The sequence below is a fragment of the Cervus elaphus genome, chromosome 16, assembly GCF_910594005.1.
Source record: "Cervus elaphus chromosome 16, mCerEla1.1, whole genome shotgun sequence".
Classification (NCBI taxonomy): Eukaryota; Metazoa; Chordata; class Mammalia; order Artiodactyla; family Cervidae; genus Cervus; species Cervus elaphus.
The window spans coordinates 11,414,004-11,441,296 of NC_057830.1; the positions used below are offsets into that span (position 1 = coordinate 11,414,004).

The window sequence follows — 27,293 nt, forward strand, 5'->3', positions numbered from 1 at the left end:
TTTTTCCACTAAACACAACTTTATTGTTTTAGAAGAACTACAATTCACTTTGACTGTTGCACTGCATAGGACACTGCTGTTTTACTGTAACGTTTGTCTAGGAACGTGCATAATTTCTAGTATCGCGGATGAACACTCCACCAATCTAGTAACAACAGACTTGACTCAGTTCAGATGATTTTTTTTTCTATGCACTGAAGTGACATCACAAAAGTGTTTACTTGGATATTTTATGTAGATAGTACAAGTGAAAGAACACCTCTACATACAGCACAAGTTACAGCGACACCTATAGGTAAACCACAGTCATACATTGAGATACGTATTATTTTCATTGCAATATAATAAAACTATTTCCTAGATTAAAAAACATGGAAAAATATTTAGATTTTAATGAAGGCATATTACTGAGGCAGAATTCAGTGCAATACAGAAGCTAGTACTACAAACTAGTACAGCAAAGAAAACCGGAGTGCAAGAAGGTGCGGCTCACATTCAATGATGAGTAGCAATTGCAACTCACTGCAGGCACGGCAAAATGAGAAGGCTGTCTGTTGTACACAAGTGTTCAATACAGTAGACACTATGTAAGACAGCAGCTAATAGTTATGCCATTTTTTAGCAATGACTAGTAGTAAGTATTTTCCTAATAGTAAAAGAAAAATCCATGAAGTCTTATGAAACAAGAATTACATTTCCATCAAAACATTAAAATAATTTTTAACAGGATTTTGAGCTTATACTTGGCCAACTATAAAATGGTTTGAATACTTGTGCACATGCGTGTGCACACACACACACAAATCTCAGATGGAGAGAAGACAGAAGAAATTACCATTTTAGTTATGGTAATCTATCTAGAAAATTATGAGGAAGACTTAAAAGGACACAAAAAAATTGGAATTTTTAATTAACACTTTAATTAATGTTGCTCCTAGAATACAAGAAGTTTCTTGTAATATCAAAGATCATTTGGTTCAAAATTAGAAAAATTTCAAGTACTCAACTTTAGGTGTGTAATATAAGACACTGCCAATTGAAAACTTTTGAGTACATTCTGTCTCAACATCCAAATTTACAAAGAAATGTCAATTCATTACGTAAAAACTCAAACTCATGACATATTTTTTGACATTTTAAACCTGACAAAGACTTTCAGCAAGAGACAGAAAAATTAGTTTCTTTCATAAAGACTGAAATTATGTTAGGTCCGAAGATAAATATATTGGAATTCTAAAGCAAGAGAATGATATTTCCCCTCACTGCTTTGTTTCACTATATGATAGCTTCTGAAAATATCTGTTCAGTTTTCCAAAGCAGACTTCGGGAGTCATAAATAGATGTTAAAATTCTTCAGTACATATGTGAAATGATGTAATCACTGTTAGTTTATGAAAATGTTGAAAATACTGTTTTAATGATCTTGTGTTCTTTACCAATGTTCTTTAGTTGAGTTATAAAAGAATTTTACAAAAATTTCCTGTACTGGGAATTTCAATTTAAGATTTCTTTTTTAATGAAAAGGAATGCTTGTGAAATATTCAGTAATCAAAGACAAAAAGTGAATATCACACTGAATATGAATGAGCTAAATTTCAAGCTCCTTAGAACGGGAAAAACTTGTGACCTACTTGGATGAGAAAAATTAGTTAAAATTGAAACATTTCATAATATAAACAAGAAATAACGACTTTATACATTTTTCTAATATGAGTCAACCTGCAGATTTTCAAAGTAATTCAACAGCATTGTATAATTTGGCTGCAAAACATAAGAAAAATGTGAAGAATGGTTGATACTGATAAATTTAATTTTGTTTCCAGTTATGTACTACTTAACTGAATGTGATGTTAATAACAGAATTGACAGAAGAGTTGAATTTATTTAAACAGATACTGCTTTGAAATTGATACCCTTTTATTCAAAACCACATCAATTCTTCTAATAAAAGATGATGAATCTTGTCAATGTGGATGCAAATATTGAAGGAAAATAATTTTCTAACACTTGAAAACTTTAGGTATATCTAGACTAACAACAAAGAACATTTGGAAGAACTATTTGCACCTACTTTTCAACTCTAAGTTTTATTAATATGGATAGAGTATGAATTAAGATGTGCTGCAACTGTTAACACATGGGTTTTGGAGACAGCACAACAAATAATATAGAATCTCTCACCAATAATTTTATACTGATTATATGTTAATGTAAGATTATGGATATACTGCGTGAAACAAAATATATTATTCACCTGTCTTCTCTTACCTTTTTAAAGTGGCTACTACAAAATCTGAAATGTGCAGTTAGGGCAAATTTTGGACAAAAGAAACAAAGAGATCAAAAAGCCATCTGCCACTTCTGAAGAGCCCAGAGCAAAAGCAGCATGCCATGCGTGCCCTCTGCACATAACACTACCTAAGGGGTTGGGAAACCAGGTAACCCACCCCTCTGGCCTGACCCCTGGACACCCCTACCCTGACCCCATATAAAGAAGCAGCTCACCTCCCCAGGGAAGCAAGCAAGCACGGGAACCTATTGTTTGTTCTCAAACTCCTCTGCAGCAACAGGGGCCCCAATAAAGCCTTGCCTGAAAACAATCTGAATGTTTCTCACATTCTATGATTACTGTACAGTGTGCTGCAGTAACTGAAACAATGGCTTTTTAGGGCCCTGTGCTTAAATGTGAATAGACAAAAGATAACCAGAGATTTGAGGAAAGGCTCCAAGGTGAAAGAGAAAAACAGATAAAAATAACTCAGAGGAAGGATAATGCAGGGAGCTGAGTAACACTAAAAGGTACTATATTAGTATCCTCAGAGAAACGAGTATTTCACCTATGAGACAGAGTATGATTAAAAAAACAAATAAGCAGAGAGTCAAAAATGTACTTGGAAACTTAAAAATGACAACAGAAATAGAACACTCTAAACATTTAGTAGTAGAGTTAGAAGATAAAAGTGGACAAACAACTCTCAGAGAGCAGGATAAAAACTGAAGACATGGAGGGAGTGACGTCAGGGAAGATGGAGCAGTCAGAAGCACCAGGAATCCATCTCTATCTAGACAACAATTATACGGACAGAAAGTACACAAAGTGAGCTACTCTGGAATGCAGGACACTGTTTTAAGGATTTCAATGTCCAGAGGAAACCTTAACTGCTAAACCGAAACTAACAGCGGAGGATTTCAGCCTTTCAGGAGCAGCTACCACTTCCGCAATCAGCCAGCCCAAACATTCCTACTTTGACTTGCTGGAACCAAGATGGGCAATAAAGACCTTTCCCTCCAAATATGAGTCTGAGGTCCTGATTGTGGATGATCGCTCCTGATCATAAAGAAAGAGCAGATACATAGATGAATGGCCATTCTTCCACTCCCACCCCACTGCCACTGGCTTAAAGTGACTCCCAGGGGATTTAAATGGCCAACAGAACACCTGGTGTTTGGACTGATGCTGAAGCTCCAATACTATGGCCACCTGATGCGAAGAGCTGACTCAGTGGAAAAGACCCTGATGCTGGGCAAAAAGAGAGTGGGGCCGCAGAGGATGACGGTTGGATGCCATCACCAACACAATGGACATGAATTTGAGCAAACTCAGGGAGGAGAGGGGAGCCTGGTGTGCTGCAGTTCACGGGGTCGCAAAGAATCGGACATGACTTAGCAACTGATAACAACAAAAAGGAAAAATAAGCCTGTATGTGAGAATTTAGAAAGCCACTGCCTCTGCCCAGGAAAAGATGGGCTCACGAAAGACCTGAGAAAAGTTGAGGCTTTCACCACAGACGGATCCCTAGCACAGACATACCCTAAAACAATTTTAAAAATTCTGAGGAAGGGGAGAACTTGATTTCCAGAGCTACCTACACTTTAGTACTCCCCCCATTTATCCATGGTTTTGCTTTGTGCAGTTTAATAGCTGTCAACTACAGCCCAAAAATTAAATGGAAAATTCCAGAAATAAGCAATTCATAAGTTTTAAAATTGCATGCCATTCTCAATAGCGTGATGAAATCTCACATCATCCCGCTGTGGCCTGCCTGGGACCCCCAACCATCAATACCTTCTGCTCCTGCCATCCACCACACAACACTGTCACGGGTCAATGATCCAAGAACACCCAAAGCAGATGACCCTTCTTCTGACAGTGTCCAAAGGTTAATAGCAGCCTAAATGCTTTGTCACATTGCCTATGTCATTCATTAATTACCTTATATTACATAGGAGGCATTTTATCATTTTTGTTAAGAGGAACCACTGATCAAAATTACCCACCCTGGCCAGGTACCACAGTAACCACTTGGACGAGTTGTTTTACAACAGGCTGCTGCTGCTGCTTTTGCTAAGTTGCTTTAGTTGTGTCTGACTCTGTGCGACCCCATAGACGGCAGCCCACTAGGCTCCTCTGTCCCTGGGATTCTCCAGGCAAGAATACTGGAGTGGGTTGCCATTTACAACAGGAGGTCCTGGTAAAGACCAAGATACTAACAAGGTACCACCAAGCAGAAAAATTCAGTAAAGGTCAAAAGGAGACAGGAGACGCCAGTCCAAATGTCCTCCCAACCTCCCAGAATCCTTCATGCTGGAATTCAGTTTGGCTGAGTGATGTGCACCCCCCGAGGCAGAACCCTGAGTCAGAATGACTGGCCAGAGAGAACCTGGAAACTAATCTCATCACCATAAAACCTGAGCCTGTGAGCCACGTGGTCAGAACATCATCATCATGATAAAAAGAATGAGTACAGTATTATAAGACATTTTGTGAGAGAAACCACATTCACAATTTTTTTATTACAGTATAATAACCCCTTTTTTATTTTGTTGTACCTAAACTTTATCATAGATGTGTATGTTTAGGAAAAACAAATAGTCCGATGCCCAAGATCCTTTGGTCTTACCTGTAACCAATTTCTTTTGAATTCCAAATATCACTGCCAATTCTATCTAGAAGCCTATGGATGTTATCTATTGGGTTAGGCTATAACATAGCCTATAATGAGTATTCCTGGATCTGTTTTAATCTTTCTCAAGCCACAGCCATATTGGCTCAACCTTGTTCTTTTTGCAAAATACGTATCTTTTAGAAACTAACACAACAGTGTAAAGCAACTATACTCCAACAAAAACTAATTTTAAAAAAGGGACTTCCCTGGTGCTCCAGTGGTGAAGACTTCATGCTCCCAGTACAGGGGGCCTGGATCTGATCCCTGGTCATGGAACTAAGATTCCACATATCATAACAAAGAGCCCATGTGCTACAACTAAGACCAAGCACAACCTAAATAAAGTTTAAAAAACTAAAACTATATACCATTTTATCCTTTAAATGCAGCTTTTACGTGGGTGCAAGGTGGCTCTAAGACATAGCTATAGACTCTAATATGATCCAAGAAAAGGCAAAGTCATTATGTGACAACTTAGAGCAAAGCAAGGTAAAGGATCTAAGGGTGGAGAGTTTAAAGCCAGCAAAGCATGGTTTGAGAATTTTAGAAAGCGGCTTAGCCTAAAAAAAAGGTCAAGATAACAGGAGAAACAGCTTCTGCCAACCGAGAGGCAGCAGACCTTCCCAGATGCCACTAAGAAAAGTCACTGAGAAAGTGCATCTGCCTAAACAGGCTTTTTAGTGCAGGGGTAAGTGTTCTATTCTGGAAAAAAAAATGCCACAAAGGACACTTTAGTAAGGAAAAGAAGCAAGCACCAGGATTTAAGGCAGGAATGGAAAGCTAACTCTCCTGTCTATGCAAATGCAGTCGAGCTTCTGATCAGTCTGCCCTTAACTATGAAGCTGCTAACACCAAGCCTTGAAGGAAAAAGATAAACACCAGCCATGACAAGAACGCTTTTTCTGGACTGGTCACACTGTTGCTTTGTCCCTGAAGTCAGGAAGAACTCTGCCAATAAAGGACTGCAATTTAAAATTCTTTTTAACACTGGACAATGTCTCTGGCCACCCAGATCCCCGTGAATTCAACAACAAAGGTGTCAAAGTGGTCTACCTGCCCTCAACACAACATCTCTAATTCGGCCCTTGGAGCAGGGTGTCATAAGGATCTTAAAGACTCATTCCACATGGTACTCTATGGAAAGGATTATTGGCAGTATGGAAGAGAACCTAGACAGAGAGGATATCATGACAGTCTGGAAGGATTACACCACTGAAGATGCCATCATTGTTAAAGATAAAGCTATGAAAGCCATCAAGCCAAAAACAATACATTCCTGCTGGAGAAAACTGCCGTCCAGATGCACATTACCACACAGAACTTACGACAGAGCCCATCAAGGAAATGATGAAAGAGACTGGGGGTATGGCAAAAAGCTGGGGGGGTGAAAGGTTTCAAGACAGAATCTTGGGGAAATTTAAGAGCTAACAGACACCACACCAGAGGAATTAACAGAAGATGACTTGATGGGAGACGGGTGTTTCTGATGGATCCAGGTACAGTCAACTGAAACCTTCTGCAAAGAATTCACTATTCTAGACGCCACTAAGAATATTTGTTATGCTGAAAATGAAAGTGTTAGTCACTCAGTTGTGTTCGACTCTTTGTGATCCCCGTGGACTGTAGCCCACCTTCCAGGATCCTCTGTCCATGGAATTTTCCAGGTAAGAATACTGGAGCGGGTTGCCATTCCCTTCTTCTGGAGATCTTCCTGACCTAGGGATCAAACCCAGGTCTCCTGCAGTGGAGGCAGATTCTTTACCATCTGAGCCACCAGGGAACCCTCATGTGATGCATGGGATGAAGCCAAAATACAAACACGAACAACAGTTGGAAGAAGTTGATTTCAACCCTCATGGGTGACTATGAGGGGCTCAAAACTTCAGTGGAGGAACTGCAGACGTGGTGGAAACAGAAGAGAACTAGAAGTAGAGATGGATCCTCAAAATGTGGCTGAAAATTGCTGCAATTTAAAACTTTAATGGATGAAGAGTTGCTTCTTCTGGATGAGTAAAGAAAATGATTTCTGGAGATGGAATCTACTCCTGGTGAAGACCGCTGAAAGGACAACAAAGAACTTAGAATATTATCTATCTATAAAGTTACTTGATAAAGCAGCAGCAAGGTTTGAAAGGATTGACTCCGATTTTGAAAGCTCTAGTGTGGTGTAAAACGTTATCAAACAGCAGGGAGACTGAGTGCTACCAAGAAACTGTTCGTGAAAAGGAGAGTTAACTGATGCAGCAAACTTCAGTGCTGTCTTATTTTAAGAGACTGCCACAGCCATCCCAAACCAACAACCACTACCCTGATCAGTCAGCAGCTAAAAACAAGGCAAGACCCTCCACCCACAAAAAGATTATGATTTGCTAAAGGCTCAGATGTATATATATATTTTTTTAGCAACACAGTGTTTTTTAAACTGAGCACACACAACTGGTTTTTTAGACATAATGTTGTCACATAATTATTAATAATAGGCTACAGTAGAGTGTAAACATAACTTTTATATGCACAGGAAAACTAAACATTCCTGTGAACCAATTCAGGCAATATTTGCTTTATTATAGCAGTCTAGAAGTGAACCCACAATATCTCCAAGGTAAGCTTGTAAACACAAAAATACAAAAATCTAGACAAATTATAATCAAATTGTCAAAACCCAAAGACAAAGAATCCTGAAAGAAGCAAGAAGAAAAACTTATCATATAAAAAGGAATCTCAATGAATCTATCTGATTTCTTCTCAAGAGAACTTGGAGACCAGAAGTGGGTGGGTTGATATAGTTAAAGTGCATAAAGGAAAAAAAAAAAAAAAAAAACACCACAGTTCGTTGAGGATCTCATATCTAGCAAATCTATCAAAAATGAGGGAAAATTCATTCAACTAGGGAATAGGAGGAAATTATCCCTCAACAAAATAAAGTTCATTAATGAAAAGATCACAGCTAGCATCATATTCAATGGTAAAAAATAGAAACCTGTTCCTCTAACATCAGTAATAAGACAAGGATACCCACTTTAGCTACTTCTACTCAACATAGTATTTGGGTCCTAGCCACAGCAATCAGGCAAAATAAAAAAGTAAAAACCATCCAACTTAGGAAGAAAGAAATACTATCTCTTTTCAGAGATGACATGATCCTCTATGTGGAAAACTCTAAACATCACACAGACACACAAACACAAAATTGTTAGAACTAATAAGCAAATATAGCAAAAGTGATAGAATTTAAAACCAAAATTAAAAAATAAGTTGCATTTCTATACAGTAACTGAATAATCCAGAAAGGAGACTAAGAAAACAACTCCATTTACACTATCATTAAAAAGAATAAAATACTTAGGAATGAACTTAACTAAGGAAGTAGAAGACTTGTATACCGGAAACTACAAAACACTGCTGAAAGAACAGTTGACCCAAATAAATGGAAATACATTTCATATTTATGGGCCTGAAGACTTAATATGTTAAAATATTTATACTATCCCAAGTGATTTTTTTACAGAAACAAGGGAAACTATCCACAAATTCATATGGAATCTTAACCCCCAAATAGCCAAAATAATTTTAAGAAAGAAGAAAAATGCTTGAGGTTTTTTCACATGTCCTGATTGCAAAGTGTATACAAAGCTCCAGTAACTAAAACAGTATGGTACTGGCATAAAGACATATAGACCAATGGAACAGAGAGCCCAGAAATGCACTAGTACTTACAGCCAAATGATTTTCAACAGGGGTACAAAGACTACACAACGTGGAAACACATGGTGCTTGAAAAACTGAATACCTAAAGACAAAAGGATGAAGATGGACTCTTATACCACACACAAAAATTAACTCAAAATGGATTAAAGACCTAAACATAAGACCTGAAGGTATAAAAATCCTAAAAGAAAATACAGGGGGAAAATTTCACGACACTGGGTCTAGCAATGATTTCTCGGATATGGCACAAAAACACAAGCAAAATTAAAGAAAAACAGGCAAACAGACTATATCAAACCTAAAAAACTTCTGCATAGCAAAGAAAACAAAAAAACAATGAAAAAGAGTGGAACAGGAAATGAAAATTTTCATTTAAAAAATGGGCAAAGGACTTGAACAGACATTTCTCTAAGAAGACATACAAATGTCTAACAGGCATATAAAAAGATGTTCAACATCACCAATTATCAGAGAAAAGCAAATCTAAACTCCAAGATACCATCTCACAACCATTATGATGGCCACTATCAAAAATACAGAAAACTAAAAACAACAAAAAAAATACAGAAAATAGTAAGTTTTGCAAGGATGTGGAGAAACAGGAACCCTTTAAGCACTATTGTTAAGAGTGTGAAATGGGTGCAGCTGCAATAGGAAACAGCAGGGAAGTTCCTTAAATAATTAACAGAACTATCATCTTTTAGCAATCTTGCATCTGAGTATATAAAGAGAAGGCTGGAAACAGATACATGTACACACCCATGTTCACTGCAGCATTATTCACAATAGTCAAAGAGGTAGAAGCAACTTAAATGTGTACTGATCGATGAATAGATAAATAAAATGTGGCATATACATACAATGGAAAATTACTCATCCTTAAAAAAAGAAGGAAATCCTGTCATACACTAAGACATGGATGAACCATCCAGCAATTCCACTTTTAGGTACGTATCTCAAAGAATTAAATGCAGGGACTCAAACAATATTTGCAAACCACTGTTCATAGCAGTGCTATTAATTAACAGCCAAAAGATAGCAATAACCTAAATGACCACTGAAGGATGAATGCATAAGCAAATAATGCGGTATATTTACAAAAGAATACTATTTAGCATTAAAATAATGAAAAGAAAATGAAATTCTGACACATGCTATAACATGAACCCTAAAAAGATGCTAAGTGAAACAACTCAACACAAAAGGACAAGTATTGAATGATTTCTTTTATACGAAGTGCTTAGAACAGTCAAATTCATAGACAGAAAGTAGAATGGTAGTTACCAAGGGCTTCAGGGAGGGGAGAATGAGGAGTTATTGGTTAATGAGTGAATTTCAGTTAGGGAGGATGGAAAAGTTCTAGAGATGTATGGTGGGGATGTGTGAGAAACACACATGAACATACTTAATGCCACTAAATTATACATCTCAGAAGAGTTAAAACGGTCAATTTTATGTTATATATATTTTACCACATTACAAAAAAATTCTAAAATAAGTAAACAAAAGTGAATTCATTGACAAGAGAAGCCTTGTCTTGTCCTGAGACTACAAAGAAATTTCTTCAATAGAAACTCATAAAGAGGAAACATTTTAAAATGCAAGTTCTTCATTGGGTAACAGATAAAGAGCATAACACAGGTTAATAAAAAAAATTCTATAAGGAATCAAAAGACGTTTAAAACCTTTTGACTGATATAACACCAAAATGAATTTAAGTATTTAGATAACAGGCCAGATTAAATATCCTTAGGCAATTTTATATAAGCAATTACCAAAACCAAGCTTTTGATGAAAGCTGTACAGAAGGATCTGAGGTTGCCCTCTGTGGCCAGTACATGGTATTTAGAAAGCTCATACTAGATAAAGGACTTATTGCAGAATAAAAAGATCTGTAAATTAATAATAATTTTTTAAGTGGGCAACATATTTCACCAAAGAAGGTACATGAACAGCTAAAGAACATATGAAAAGATCCTCAATACCATTAGCCTCAAAGAGATACCATTTCAATCACCATATTAGCTATAATAAAAATTTTTTAAAAGATGAACAATAACAAGGGTTGGTGAGGATATAACCTCATCAGGAACCCTCACACACTGAAGTTCAGAATATAAAATAACGCAGTCACTTTGGAAAACAACTTGGCAACTTCTTAAAATAGTTAAAACAAAAATTTAACATATAACCCAGCTACTCAGGCATCTAAGAAAAGTGAAAACATTATGTCCACACAAAGACTTGCATGCTAATGTTCAGAGCAGCATTATTTTTCACAGCCCCAAATGGGAAACAACCCACATGTCCTTCAACTGGTGAATGTACAAAATATGGCACATCCATCCAATCAGCTATTATTTGACAATAAAAAGGATTAAAATACTGATATGCTACAACACACATGAATTTAGAAAATAACATGGATGAACTTAGACACAAGTTAATGGACAACCAAAAAAAGTCCACATATGATTACATGTATATAAAATGTTCAGAAAAGGCAACTCTACAGAGACAGAGAGTATACTGATTAGCAGTTACCTGGGATCAGGGTGGGAATGGGATTACTGCAAATGGGTGTGAGGGATCTTATTAAGGTGCTAAAATGTTCTAAAAACGGACTGTGCTGTCAACTGTACAATTTGCTGAATTTGTTAAAACTCAATGAATTATACACTTGAATGACTTCCACAATATCACAATTTATACCTCAATAAAACTGTAATAAAACCCAAAAAACAGGTTTATGTTCCAGACTCCCAACTGGTACAGATATAAAGCATCCTCATACGGATGTTGGGGAATCTAACAATTAACATCCTGGAACAAGCCTCTTCTCAAGATTTTTACATATTTAATTCTCTCTATAGATTGCATCTTTCCAGAAAACAAATCAGGGTTTCCACCTTTTCACAAAAAAATTTCAACCAGGGTGAATAATTCTGGTAAGCTATAATTCTTCCATGTCCAGAATGTCTCTGGCTGGTCCATTTAGAAGTAACTATACAGACCAATTTCTCACTCAGTTGGGGCTACCTTGGGGAAGGAGACAAGGAAGAAACCAAAACCATTATCCAGAGGTAGCACTGCAAATTAAACCCATTAAATCCCAGCAAATATTGCTGAATCTCAGATGACCATTAAGCATGTCTTCACTTCCATAAGCTGAAAGTTTACCCGTTTCGTTCTCAAGAGCTGCCTCAGATTTCAACTTTAGGAACTCTGCACCACATGGAGTCATTGGGGCTCCTTCAAAATCCTACAACTTGAGACCCAAATCTAACTGACCCAGGGTTTTCAGTTCCTTTTTCACAGTTAAAGATTATTATTCAGACTCCACACTGACATTTGTAAGGAATAACCCACTAACATCTACTCCTTTGATGTCTATTTTCATAATGGAAAACTTAATTGAAAATTTATTCTGTATCATTTCTACATTCTATTCCTAAATTTTACTAAAAAATCTCTTTAGATTTTAGCATAGGTACTCTCCAGGTGGTAGGGGATCACAATATCAGCTTCTTACAGTGGGCAAGTCAGGTTACATGAATGACAGAACTTTGCAAGAACAGATTCCCCCTCTAAAGCGGGCAGCTGATACCCAAAACCAGTTGAATGCCCCACAGAAATATGGGCAGTCTTGTTGTCAGCCCAGTAACTTTTCAAGACAAATTTCTTTTTGGTATGAAATTTCCTAATTTTTAAATGGTGACAACTACTTACACATGTGCGTGCATACACACACACACACACACACACACACACACATACACACACAACTAAGACACATCAAAGGGCCCAATCTTAGCTTGTGACCTTTGCCACACAGAATGTTTATACTCTGATTACATGAAACTGTACTTACTATAGACAAACTTGTAAAAAATAGAACTCTATCTTGCAAAAGACAATCCATCCAAAATAGCTCTATTGAGTACCCGTTTCCCAATGCCCACCCCTCCCAGTCCCTCGTCTGTTTTCCTAGGACAGTTACACTCTCATGGCTCAGACAGCCTGGAATATGCCAGAGATTCCCAGTCCCCACAGCCAACATCCAGAGCAAACACGGGGGTTGGGGCACTTTGTCCAATCAAGACATTCCCTGATGGCAAACTTGTTTGACCTCTACTGACTTGATCCTGTGCATAGCTTTTGAGCAGTTCCAGCATTGAATATTTAAAAAGCATACTGCATTCTCACTATGCCAGAAGTTCAGTAGTTTAAATGAGTTATGTTCTATTACACTAGAGAAACTTGAAATGCCAATGAATCAAAAATGTTTTAACTTATTACCACAGCTTCAGAGGTTATCAGAGGTAGAAAAAGAAGGAAGAGAGGGAGGGAGGGAGGGAAAGAAACCTCAGAAATCATTAGTCCCACTCCTCCATTTTACCAGTAAAGAAACAAAAATTCAGAAAGGTCAAATGATTTGTCCAAGGTTATAAATACAGTGAGTTAGTTGGCAAAATGGGACAGAACTCAAGTTACCTGACTGCAGTCAGGTCCTCTTTCTGTAACACAACATGGCAGTAGAAGGGGAAGCTAGGAGAGAAAGAAATCTGAAGAAAACAGGTTAGTAAGGTGGGTCCCAAGCACCCCCCTCCCCAATTTTTATATTCACATTTGGCCTTTTAGGATTAGTTCACATGCTACTTTCTTCTCTTTCCACAGACTTTACCAACCCTTCCTCACTCTCTACCAAACGTTGACATCCTTGCAAAGAAGAAGGGTAAATGACAAAAGATACTTTTCCTAGCTGCCAACCCACCAAAGCTGCAGCTACTAATCAGTGCTGTGGCAGTATACACCCCAGGTTTTTAATAAGGGACCACTGTGACTAAATTTCCTACTAATCAATGCTGTGGTAGTTTACACCCTAGGTTCTTAATGAGGGAGAACTGTGTAAACCCACACCCCGCACCTTACTATATTTCCAAGAATTATTCTGCAGAGTGAAATCCCCGATGCCTGATGAGGCCAGAATTACTTTTGAATGTCTTCTCACACTCATTGCATTCATACTCCCTCCTTCCGGTATGAATTTTCAGGTGTTCTACAAGGATTGAGCTCCGGCTAAAGGTTGCCCCACAGTAGTTACATTCATAGGGTTTCTCTCCAGTGTGAATCCGATGATGTTCGTTGAGAGATGAACTCTGACTGAAGGATTTTCCACAGTCCTTACATTTATAAGGCTTGACACCCGTGTGAATTCTCTGATGACGGCTGAGGAGTGAATGGGTAGGGAAGGCTTTCTCACACTGGGTACACTTGTAGGGTTTTTCTCCTGAATGAAGTCTCTGATGATAAATTACAGATGTAAAATGGCTAAAAGTCATCCCACAATCATTACACAAATATGGTTTTTCTCCAGTGTGAATCCTCTGATGTCGGGTAAGGCAAGAATTCTGTCTGAAGGCTTTCCCACACTCACGACATTTATAGGGTTTCTCTCCAGTATGAATTCTCTGATGTTTAGAAAGGGATGAGCTGTGACTGAAGGATTTTCCACAGTTGTTACATGTGTAGGGTTTTTCTCCAGTGTGAATTCGCTGATGCTGAATAAGAGATGAACTGTCACTGAAGGGCCTCCCACAGTCTTTACATTTATAGGGTTTCTCACCTGTGTGAACTCTCTGATGTTTAATGAGGTGGGCGCTTAGGGTGAAAGATTTCCCACAGTCATCACACTTGAAGGGCTTCTCTCCACTGTCAGTTCGGTGGTGTGGCGTGAGAGATGAGCTGTCACTGAAGGCTTTTCCACACTCATTGCACATGCTGGGTTTCTCTCCACTGTGAATTCTCCTATGCTTGGACAGTGAGGCGTTATAGCCAAGGGCTTTTCCACATTTGCTGCATTTATGGGTTCCTTCTCCAGTCTCAGTTCCCTCTTCTTTATCTATGGCTGTATCTTGACCTAAACCTTTCCAACATTTTTCACATGTAGAGGAGTTTTTCTTACTGAGGGATGAGCTTGGAATAAAGGCTACTCCGCAGTTACTACACTTCTGAGACTTCTCCCCTGCACGGCTTTTCTGATGTTTCTGATGTTCAGTCCGAGAAGAAGAGTGACTTAAGGCTTTCCTGCCTTCGTTACATTTCCTTGGCTTTTCACCACTGTGTTCTTTGCGGTTCGGAACAAGGTCTGAATGAAAACTAAAGGGTTTCTTGCCTTCATTATACCTCCGAGATTTCTTCCTTAAGTAGACTCTCAGATGTTTAATTAGATCCGAAGGTGGTTTGAAGCTACTTCCAAAGGGACTCCTTTCTGGATCAAATTCCTCACCCTTACTGCCTCTCCCATGAGTTTTCTTCTGTGTGATTTGTCCTTGTGAATGTTCCCTATTGCTACAACCATCCTCGAATCTGCCGTAACGTTTCCAGGATTCTCCCACTGAGTCACAATCGCCACTCATTAGATACCTTTCTATTATTTTATCTAAAGTCGATTCTTCCATAAGAACATCTTGACTTCCGCCAGATTCCTTCAATCCACCACCAAGTTCACACTCTAAAAGAAATAACAAACAGAGTATTTCCTGTTTGCAATAAAGAAAGCTGCTGCATTTGGAAACAGGAACAAAGACCATAGAAACTGTAAGAAACAGGGCCTGGAAAATTTTCAGAGTCTCATAAAGCAGGGAAGGAACAAGTGACATGGAGAAACTGGGGGAACTGAAAGTTTAGGAAAAATATTAAGGAAGATGATAGGTTTGTGCTTTATAGTTAGAGATGCAATTTCTGTAATAGGTTCAAACTTACTCTCCTTACATCAATTTATTCTCTTTCCAAATAATAATATGACAGTGCAAGTGTTTATTGAATAATTACCAAATGCCAGGTCCCATACCAAGCAATTTACTCAAATTTCACTTAATTTTCACAATAACCCTATGAAGTAGGACCTGTCATCATCCCTGGTTTATAGATATAACAACTAATCACACAGAGTGAATTGTAATTAGCTTACCCAAGGTCACATGTAAGTGCTAGAGACACCCAGTCTGACATCAAAGCCCACTCTCTTGATCCCTATACCACACTGCCTCTTCTCAAAGCAGCCCAATACCACTAAGTTTATAGACAATGTTAATCACATCACAAACATGCAATAACATCTATGTTAGACTTTCAAAGGTTACCACCCATCTGGCCCTACCAACCTTGTTGCTTAGTTGCTAAGTTGTGTCTAACTCTTTTGCGACCCCATGGACTGTTCCAGGCAAGAATAATGAAGTGGGTTTCCATTTCCTTCTCCAGGGGATCTTCTCAATCCAGGAACCAAACCTGCGTCTCCTGAATTGGCAGGTGGATTCTTTCCCACTGAGCCACCAGCCCCCTACCAATCTTGTGGATATTCTAACCAGGCATCTATTTACTGTCCCTGACAGGACTGCATTTTCAGTCCTGTTTTTTCAGTCTTAATGCTTCAGACTGCCTAGAATTCAACCCCTTGAATTTTGTGCGCCTTCACTAGCACAAAAATAAAAATCTGGTAAAGTCTAGGGTTCAAGTCCCAGAGTCTCTAACACCATACTCTCAAGGTATGGCTCCTCTCTGAATCTTCAGTTCTGTTCAGTCACTCAGTCGTGTCCGACTCTTTGCAACCCCTGGACTGCAGCGCAAAAGGCTTCCCTGTCCATCACCAGCTCCCAGTGCTTGCTCAAACTCATGTCCACTGAGTTGTTGATGCCATCTAACCACTTCATCCTCTGTTGTCCCCTTCTCCTCTTGCCTTCAATCTTTCCCAGCATCAGTCAGTTCTTCGCATCAGGTGGCCAAAGTATTGGAGTTTCAGCTTCAGCATCAGTCCTTCCAATGAGTATTCAGGACTGATTTCCTTCAGGATGGACTGGTTGGATCTCCTTGCTGTCCAAGGGACTCTCAAGAGTCTTCTCCAACACCACAGTTCAAAAGCATCAATTCTTCAGTGCTCAGTTTTATGACCTAACTCTCACATCCATGTATGACTACTGGACAAACCACAGCTTTGACTATACAGACCTTTCTCAGTAAAGTAATGTCCCTGCTTTTTAATATGCTGTCTGGGTTGGTCATAGCTTTTCTTTCAAGGAGCAAGCATCTTTTAATTTCACAGCTGCAGTCACCATCTGCAGTGATTCTGGAACCCAAGAAAATAAGGTCTGAACCTTAATTCCTTTATTAATTCCTTTATTTATCATTCATATTGGCTCTTTTTTGTTTTTTTCTTTCATCTGGGCTCTTAATCATGAGCTTACAGTATCACTTTCGTAAGACTGATTTTTATTTTCAACCAGACAACTATAAAAAAACAAAACACTGGACAGCTCTGAAGACTTCATGGGGGTTTCCCTCTATAGTCTCAGTTGCCGACATGCCATCCAGACTAAGAAAGATCTGGAAACTTAAGGGCCACGTGAACCACAGGCACAGCAAACACTGGAAACGTCCTGGAGGCCAGGGTAAGACTGGTGGCATGTGTCACCACAGGATCAATTTTGACAAATATCACCCAGGTAATTTTGGGCTTCCCTCATGGCTCAGAGAGTAAAGAATCTGCCTGCAATGTGGGAGACCTGGGTTTGATCCCTGGGTCGGGAAGACCTACTGGAGAAGGAAATGGCTACCCACTTCAAAATTCTTGCCTGGAGAATTTCATGGACAGAGAAGCCTGGTGGGCTACAGTCCACAGTGTAGCAAAGAGTCAGACACGACTAAAGGACAAATGTTACACTACGTTAATTTTGGGCAAGTTGGTATGAGGCATTACCACTTAGCAAGGAACCAGAACTTTTGCCCAAATGTCAACCTGGATAAACTATGGACCTTGGTCAGTGAGTTGATACAATAAATGCTGCCAAAAACAAAATTGGAGTTGCTCCTATCATGATGTGATACACAGGGCTACTATACAGAGTTCTGGGGAAGAGAAAGCTCCCAAAGCAGCCTATCACACTGAGGGCCAAATTCTTTAGCAGAAGAAATGAGGAGAAGATTAAGAGGGGTGGGAGCTGGTCCTGGTAGCTTGATGCTCATGGATGTGGAAGTTAGCCATTATTAAAAATCCTGATTTTTTCTAGAAATTTTCTACATATTTTAGGATAGAAAATCTATGTATATAATATGTAGTTACTTTTTTAATAATTCCCACCTCATTGGTTAATTCTTCATAAAGATAGCTTTTATGAGTTATATAATAATCCATCGCATCAATGTTACTACTAATTATTTCTGTATGGAATGTTTATCAAATGATTATTTCCTCAGAAGTGAGTCATAAAAGTGACTGAACCAAAGGGCAGAAAAGTTCTATCACCACACAATACATGATCAGAAGTACCTGATTACTCATCTCTAGCCAAATGCTTTTTCTCTAGACCTTTGCAAATTTGATTCATAATAAATAGTGTTATTCTTTTGCTGAGCAGTGACTTGGAACATTTTTTTCATGTTCATAGCTATTTAAAGTTTCTTCCTGTCAAGTTATTTTGGTCAGCTATCTGTTGAAGTTCTTTGCTCATTTTTCTAACAGACTCAGGGTTCCTTACTGATCTGCATGAGCTTTTTATAAATCATGGCTATTGATTATGGCTTTGTTTGTCAAAAACTTTTTCTCCAGTATGTTATAAATGACTTTTCATCTGGTCCCATCACTTCATGGCAAATAGATGGGCAAACAGTGGAAACAGTGGCTGATTTTATTTTGGGGGGGTTCCAAAATCACTGTAGATGGTGACCGCGGCCATGAAATTAAAAGATGCTTACTCCTTGGAAGGAAAGTTATGACCAACCTAGATAGCATATTAAAAAGCAGAGACATTACTTTGTCAACAAAGGTCCGTCTAGTCAAGACTATGGTTTTTCCAGCAGTCATGTATGGATGTGAGAGTTGGGTTATAAAGAAAGCTGAGAGCTGAAGAATTGATGCTTTTGAACTGTGGTGTTGAAGAAGACTCTTGAGAGTTCCTTGGACTACAAGGAGATCCAACCAGTCCATCCTAAGGGAGATCAGTCCTGGGTGTTCATTGGAAGGACTGATGTTGAAGCTGAAACTCCAATACTTTGGCCACCTGATGCAAAGGGCTGACTCATCTGAAAAGACCCTGATGCTGGGAAAGATTTGAGGGCAGGAGGAGAAGGGGACAACAGGATGAGATGGTTGGATGGCATCACTGACTCAATGGCCATGAGTTTGAGTTTACTCCATTGAGTAAACTCAACGGACACTAGTTGGTGATGGACAGGGAGGCCTGGTGTACTGCGGTTCATGGGGTTGCAAAGAGTCGGACACAACTGAGCAACTGAACTGAACTGAAATAAATTGCACATCTAAATAATGCTTCTTTTACATAAGCAGCTTGTGGGGAGAGGCATGTATTTATACAAATGCTGCCAAATTTTACTCAGAACATTTTTAGATTCCATTTTCAAATCTATTCTCCCAGATGTTACTTAAACATAAGAAGATAACTGCTGTCCTTTCTTTGTGTAATTACACTGTAAACAGCCAAGAGGTTGACTTAAACAAAGGGCTAAGAAGATGGACTAATTGTGGAGAGGGTACTGTCGGTCTATGAGCCCGATGACCCCAGCAGGTACACGGCTCTGGCCCAAGGTTTGGTCCTGGAGGCCCAGGGCACCCCCTGCACCCGGGACTGTGGCTGGCATCTCCCCAACAACAAGATGACATCTAAGTCTTCGTCATCCTCCTGTGAGAGCCAGGCAGTTACTCCTGATGGGTTCAGCCCTGAATCTCCCTCCACTATCCCAGTTTCTCCATGCATACGTCTCTCCCAACCCAAATTCTAAAGCTGTTTTCCTGACCTTCTTTACTGGCAATTTAACTGAAGAAAGGGGGCTTCTCTGATAGCTCAGTTGGTAAAGAATCTGCCTGCAATACAGGAGACCCCGGTTCTATTCCTGGGTCGGGAAGATCTGCTGGAGAAAGAATAGGCTACCAACTCCAGAATTCTTGGGCTTCCCTTGTGGCTCAGCTGGTAAAAGAATCCGCCTGCAATGTGGGAGACTTAGGTTTGATTCCTGGGTTGGAAAGATCCCGTGGAGAAGAGAAAGGCTACCCACTCCAGTATCTTGGCCTGGAGAATTCCATGGATATACAGTTCCATGGGCTCACAGAGAGTCGGACACGACTGAGCAACTTTCACTTTCATTGTAACTGAAGAAGGGGTGCCAGTTAGATCCAAAATTACAGCTCATGGCAAATAAAAAAAAAGGAAGCTGGACTATAGAAAAGTGTTGAAGACGACTCTTGAGAGTCTCTTGGACTGCAAGGAGATAAAACCAATCAATCCAAAAGGAAATAAACCCTAAATATTCATTGGAAGGACTGATGCTGAAGCTCCAATACTTTGGCCACCTGATGCAAAGGGCCAACTCATTGGAAAAAACCCTGATGCTGGAGAATATTAAAGGCAGGAGGAAAAGGGGAGGACAGAGGATGAGATGGTTGGATGGCATCACTGACACAAAAGATATGAGTTTGAGCAAGCTCCAGGAGATGGTGAAGGACAGGGAAGTTTGGCATGCTGCAGTCCACGGGGTAGCAGAGTCAGACATGAATGAGCAACTGAACAACAACAAAGTAAATTATTGTTTTTTCTTAAAATAAACCAAAGTATTGATATATAGTGAAAGTGTAAGCATTCGTCACTCAGTTGTGTCCTACTCTGAGACCCCATGGACTGTAGCCCACAAAGCTTCTTTGTCCATGGAATTTTCCAGGCAAAAATACTGGAGTGGGTAGATTCCCTCCTCGAGGGGATCTTCCTGACACTGAGATTGAAACTGGGTCCCCTACATTGTACATAGATTCTTTACTGTCTGGGCCACTAGGGAAGCCCAACTGATGTATAAATAATCATTTATTATAATTTTTAAAAATTATTTTTAAATAAAAAGATTTATTATTAAAGTTTAAGAGAAGAATAAAGAAAAAATGTAATTCCTCAAAGATAACCAGTATTAACATGAATGCTCTCCAAATATTAATAGTAAAACCCCGTATCTATACATTTAGATATACATATATATGTACGTTTTTTCTTCTTTTAACAAAACTGGATTATACTAAACATACTGTCCACTGGATGAATTCCTACTTATTCTTCAAGATTCAATTGTTAATTATGCCCTTGATCCTATATTTTCCCATTGCTCCTTATACATGCCATCATTATAGCGTATATCCCATTATCAACACATTTTGTCCTAATTTCTGTATTTATGGCATCCATGGAAATTTGCCCTTCAAATCTCCTCTGGGGCACTTACTTGAAGCCCCTGTTGATGCTCACTGACTCTACCACAGCATCACACCAAGGCTGCTTCACCAGAGGTACTCCCAGTCAATGACAAGAATGGCAATTACACTCAGGCCCATTTCTGCAAGGCATATGACTCTGCTAGATGACTTTGGCAGGGAGGTTCATTTTTGGCTTTGCTAAAATCTTCTCAACCTGCACTTCAATCTAAGAAGCTTCCTACTCAGCCTTCCATCCTTCCCTCTCCCGTCACAGGTATCAGACCTGCAACACATTCATAGCAATCCCAGCCTCTTCCAGTCCCTGGAATTATTCCCCCCCAGTAAGTCTCTGATGTGGCCTATCTTGGCCTCCTTCTCAGAGGACCCAGACTGAGTGTCTCTCCTATTAAAGTGAACATTCCAGGAATGCAAGGCAGAAATTTTCATCATCTATGTTAGCACCTAGCCCACCCAACATTTCACAACCTCTTTCAAATGACTTGGTAGGCAACTGTTTCAATGTCCTTCTCTACTTTTCACCAACTCACCTGGTCTACAACCTTTGGAGACTTCTTTTTGCAGCAGCCGTGGCAGTCCAGCCCACTTCAGCTGGGAAACCAAATCTAACTTGGAAACTGGAAAACCTGTTCAGAGAAAATAGAAAACGCCTTTTTTTTGTCTAGAACAAAGACACTCCAACATTCATAGCCTTTAGTTCTTCAGGGAAGAAAAGAAGTTGTCAAAAATAGACTTCAGTACTGGAATTTGAGGAGAAAATTGGGGACAGTATGGCCTTGATGACAGCAAAATGATGCTCAACATTTTCAGTTCAATGGAGCAAAGACTTTTTTTTTTTAGAAAACACTATATAAAAGTACATTTTTAGGACCCGTTTTAAGGTTTAGGCATATGACTCCTGTAAACTCAGTCAAAACCTTTAATAGCACTTATCTTCTGATGTTAGTGGACAAAAAGATACTCAGTTTAGACACTAAGTCATGAAGAGAAGATGTCTTTACCCAGAAATTCTAGGTTCCTATAGTTCTCCAGCAGCACTTCCTTATATATCTCCTTCTGAGAAGGCTCCAGTTTCCTCCACTCTCCTCTGGAAAAGGTGACAGCCACGTCTTTAAGTGTCATGGATTCCTAGAACACCAAAGACAGCCTGTGTGCACTGTGTTACTCCCAAACAGATTCTAAGAATTCAGAGAAGTAATAGATGTGATGGTTTTCAAGTCTTTAAGAATCTGCAAGCAAACTACAAGGTAGCTATTATACCACCATAACAAGTGATATAAAACAAGATTATGATGCAATCCCCTCCTTTTCCATTCATTCCTTGGTGTGAAATGCTATATAACGAGTCTCTGGAATGACTAACATTGATCAAATTTACCCTAACATACTGATTTCTGGGATTAACAGAAAATATTAAATGAAGAACACAAATTACATTTCCCAATCCCAAAATCTGCAGAATCAATGTAAGTTCTATAGGCTTTAAATTAAACATGGAAGAGTAACATCACTGACTATATTCCAAATTATAATTTCCAGATGATTCTAAGTAGCAATTATTTTCTATCACAAACAAACAAGGATCTGTGTTCAATAACATACACTTACAATTACTCTAAATTATAAACAAGCACAATTAATCATTAAAATACACTTTTCATAGCATCCTCTATAGCAAGACATTTTGAGAGTCAGTACAGCAGAATGGCTATTAGCACTTGTAGTAGCTTTCCCGTGGCTGCTGTAACAGACTACCATAATTTTGGAGGCTTAAAAAAACAGTAATTTATTCTCCCAAATTCTGGAGACCAGAAGTCTGAATCCAGGTGTTGGTGGAACTGGGCCCTCTGAGGGAGAATCCATTCCTTGCCTCTTCCAGGTTCCTTAGTTGCCAGCATTCCATGGTGTTCCTTGGTTTGCAGCCTTATCACTCCGATCTTCACATTGCTTTGTCCTGTTCTTGTGTTCAAACTCTAAGTACACTTTAATGCCACTGAGGGCCCACCCATGCAATCCAGAATAATTTCCTCATTTCAAATCCTTATTTTATCACATCTGCAAAGACCTTTCCTCCAGGTAAAGTAACATTCTCAGGTTCCAGAGACAAGGAAGTAGATATACATCAGGGAGATATGTCCTTGATACATGTCCACTCTGAGCCATTATCTGGTAATCAGAGTCATTACCAGGCTACTAGAGCACTATTATTTACCATTGCAAATAAAAATTTTTTTCCTGAAAATTATTGGTATATAGAAAACACTGGTTTGTAATCAGCTACTTTTTTCAGCCTCTAAATGAATTTCAGTACATGTTCAGTTGATTCTCTGAGGTTTTCCAAAAAGACTACATTATCTGTAAATAATATACAACTTCTTTCATATCCATACTTACCTCATTTGTTTCTTATCACACTGGATTGGCTAAAATATTCAGAAAATACTCATTAATACAGAAAGGTGAGACATCCTTATCTTTTTAATGGTATTGTGAGGACTGCTTTTTATTTTGCAACACTATCCAGATGCTTTTTTTTTTTTTATCATGTTCAGGAAATGTAATTCTATTTCCACCTGACCAGTCTTATGAAGAATAATTGCTGGATTTTAGTAAATAATTTTGAGCTTATTAGAGTCAGACGTATGACCAATTCTGATAACTGAAGTAAAATGGCATTTGAAGAATGAGCCCTAAGAATGTGAAAACTGAGACGAAAAGGAAATGGTCTTAATTAGTCTAGTGTCTTTATACCACCCAGGAGGAGCTCATTGAGTATTTACTTAAAAATGAAAGGTCTGTAACCATATATGGTGATATATGTTAACTAGACTTACCGTGGTGGTCATTTTACTATATACACAAATATCAAACCATTACATTATATACCCGAAACTAATACAATGCTGGGTGTCAACTAGACCTCAATTTAAAAATTAACTTAAGAATGAAAATTTATGGTTTGGGGGAAAAAAAAGAATGAAAAACCAGTGAAAGGAAGCTTACCTGGGCCTCAGTATTTGGAAGAACAGAAACTGTTTTATCTTCTTCAGGGTTCTCCTCTTGGGAAACAACAGAATCTTGAGAGATCGGTTCTAGGAAGGGGAAAAAAACAACTCAGCCTTTCAAATGGGCTCCTCAGACTAAAAATTATTATATGTGTCACTCTGGAGAAAAAGATCAGATTAAACAAAGAAAAAGTTTTTCCTACACCCTTCAAACACAAAACAGCCACACATACAGTTTCGTACTGAAACCCAAGCTTTCCCCCACTACCCTCTAAAATATTCCTTCAATTCCTAGGATCATAAAATCTGATTTCTTTCATTCTATATACCTACTACTTTAATGTATTTACTTTTCATAATAATCTTTAAAATATTTATGAGATGTATTAAGGTGGAACAGCATATGTGCAATATCATGTAGTAATCTGCTTCTTTCATTTTGCACAAGAGTCACTTATTGAATGAAAACATTCTTTTGGGGAGTTTACTGTCATTACTTTGAGACAATCTCTCCCACTTCCCCCCCTTCACCTATTAATCTCACCTTTCTTTTCTTCAAGCACTTGGGTCAAATCCTCTACTAGGGTCACCACTTCCTCACTACTCTTAGGATGTTGCGATTTGACCCAAATCCTGATCTCCCCAGGCAAGATGGTCAGGAACTGTTCAAACACCAAAAGCTCTAGAATCTGTTCTTTCGTGTGGATGTCTGGTCTCAGCCACTGAACGCAGAGCTCCCATAGCTGATTCAGGGTTTTTCTGGGTCCAGCCTCTTCAGAGTAACAAAACCACCTGAACCTCTGTCTGAAAGACTCTGGGTCAGCAGCGTCTCCTTTCATGAGAGCTTCTGGATTTCCAGGAGTCTCCATCCTAAAGACTTTTTTCTGTTCACTTGAGACCAGAATGTGAGGATCTGGGGAGACAGCTGTCATCTCGTTTAGGCTACTCCTGCTTGCAATGTGTATCACCAACAGAAATCCAGTCTCCTTTAGACTCTGTCAGCACAGTCCACCAACAGGTACTCTCCAGCAAAATGCCAAGTATTTCAAGGATCCACTTTATGGTCCTGCAGAAACCATCAAGAAATATAAGATACAAAATAAGTGAAATAAATTGTGAATCCTAAAAAAAGCATTGTTTTTGATTTGGTTCTGTTATAGAAACACACACACACATTCTCAGAGGCAGAGAACTGCCCTGCCCAGAAGCAGGTGAAAAGCTGAGAAGTTACCTGAGGGTAATTAAAGGAACAGACCCTCCAAGAAAACAGTTTCTTCATGAGATACTCCTCATTAGCAAAACATATCAGAAAAAGCTCACTGCTACAAGAGGCTCCAAACCGAGTCCACTCCTGCCCTCTCCTGGTGAATGGCCACAGTTTCCTACCAGTTGCTCAACTCAGAAACCTGATTTCATATTGGACTCTCAGATTTCTCACACACTCAATAACCAAGTTCTGGTGGCTTTATTATTTCCTAAGACCCTCTCTATTCTCTACTACTGAAATTACCTAAGGACAGCCTCATTCAATTTCAGTCTTACACTGAAGCCTACAGATTTCTTCTAATATCCAAAATATGGTCTTGTAACTCCCCAACTGTCTCAAGATAAAATTCAAACGCACAAGTCACGCATGATGATCTTGGAACCCCGTCCTGATGACCTCACCTTCAGCTGCAGCTGCCCCTGATGGACCTTGCAGCCATAAAGAGGTATCTCTCCATTTCCAGCAACTCTTAACCCCTTCCGCCTTTACACTAGTCATTCATTCCCTCCCCCAGGAAAGCTGCCAAATTTCCTCTATCAAACTTGCTCATTCTTTAAAATCCGACTCCACTGACACCTCTGGTATGAGGCTTTCTCTGATCCCCAAGTACTCTTCTGCGCATTCGGCCCTGTGTTGCACACGTTCTCATTCCATAAATAACTGACCATCTACAAGGACCTGGAACCTGGCACTATGCATTCAGACGTGAACGAGTCAGACGGGGCCCCCACCCTCACAAATCACTCAGGAAATGACAATACAGTCTCAGATGCGCTACACTGCGACAAGTGAGGACACTCTCCTCCAGCTACAACTGCAATTAATTACCCACCTCCGAGGGGCACAGAGCGCCGCACACACTATGCCTGACGTCATTTATTCCTCTTCCAAATATTAAGCGCCCACCACGTACCTAGAGACGCGCTGGACACCTGGGAGTCTGCAGTGGCTAAGACACTCGCACCGGATCTCCAAGGAGCTTACAATAAAGGCTCCGTGAAAATGTGACGCAGGCAGAAAGAAGTTCTCAAAAGAGGAGGAGGGGGGATTTGGCCCACGGGGTACGCTCGGCAACGTCTGAAGACATTTTGGCTATCACGACTGGGGAGGTGGGATGCTACTGGTACCTAATGAGTGGAGCCGGGGATGCTGCTAAACACTCCGCAAAGCACGGGACAGCTCCCCCTACCCACACGCACACACAATGACTTTTCCCGCCCAAAATACCAAAGTAGCGAAGTTGCAAGACCGTGGGCTCAGGGAAGGGATGGAAGAAAGCTCCATCCAGGAGCGCGCTTATCTCCCGCAGAAGCTGCAATGTTGGGAGTGCACAGCGAGATTGCCCTCGGCCCCCACCCCTCCCCAGGTACGCCCTCGGAACTGGCAACCTGGCCTCGGCCCCCAAACTAGGGGTTAGGGGCAACCGCTACCTGCGTCAAGACCCGCAGCCAGCACCAACGCCACCGCAATGAGCTTCTAGAAACTGGTCCTGCAGGAGCTGCGCGCGCAAGGCGGCGGGGGACTAAATGCGCCTGCGCAAGAGCGCAGAACTACGATTCCCGGGATGCGCTTGTCCCGCTGTGCGAAAGGTCTGTGGTTTCCATAGGCTCCCATCCCGGCCTGTTGCGCATGGTCTTTGGGAAGCGCTGGTGGTCTCAGCTGCGGAATTATTGCTGCGCCAGAGGCCTAAAGGCCTAGAGTCATCTCAGGTTTTCAGATCTATGATGTTCTGTTTCCTTGGTAACCTCAAAGCATCCTTCCCCTCTTCCTTCCTTACCCTTACCTGAAATCCTGGCTGCAAAACGCCCACCGCAGAAGCATATTAGCAATGCATTCAATACAGGTCATAATGCTGCAACTTGAATTAAACAAATATCAAATGTATTACTTTTACACCTGCCACCATGAGTGTCTAAACCGCCATCATGCCTCGCCTGGATTAATGCAATGGCGTCTTGATTTTACTTTTCTTCTTTTGTCTCTTCACATTGCAGCCAGAGAGATGCTTAAAAAACGAAAAACAGCTTATGAACTTCCTCTGCTGAAAACCCTGAAAAGGTTTCCCATTTCACCCAGGGTAGAAATTCTGAATTTCACAGTGA

At 39.7% G+C, this 27,293-nt stretch overlaps 1 protein-coding gene and 1 pseudogene across 1 annotated transcript; one reads left to right on the forward strand and one right to left on the reverse strand.

The window, feature by feature from the left end:
- On the reverse strand, positions 1 to 26,694 carry ZNF483 (zinc finger protein 483). Its single transcript, XM_043927713.1, has 6 exons — positions 26,622 to 26,694; positions 24,469 to 24,990; positions 23,923 to 24,011; positions 21,921 to 22,047; positions 21,450 to 21,545; positions 1 to 15,168 (listed from the first exon to the last, which is right to left on the reverse strand). The coding sequence occupies exons 2-6, from the start codon at positions 24,854 to 24,856 to the stop codon at positions 13,601 to 13,603; spliced, it is 2,268 nt and encodes a 755-aa protein (XP_043783648.1). The 5' UTR covers positions 24,857 to 24,990; positions 26,622 to 26,694; the 3' UTR covers positions 1 to 13,600.
- LOC122709863 lies at positions 17,014 to 17,663 on the forward strand (annotated as a pseudogene).
- Positions 26,695 to 27,293: the final 599 nt, after the last annotated feature.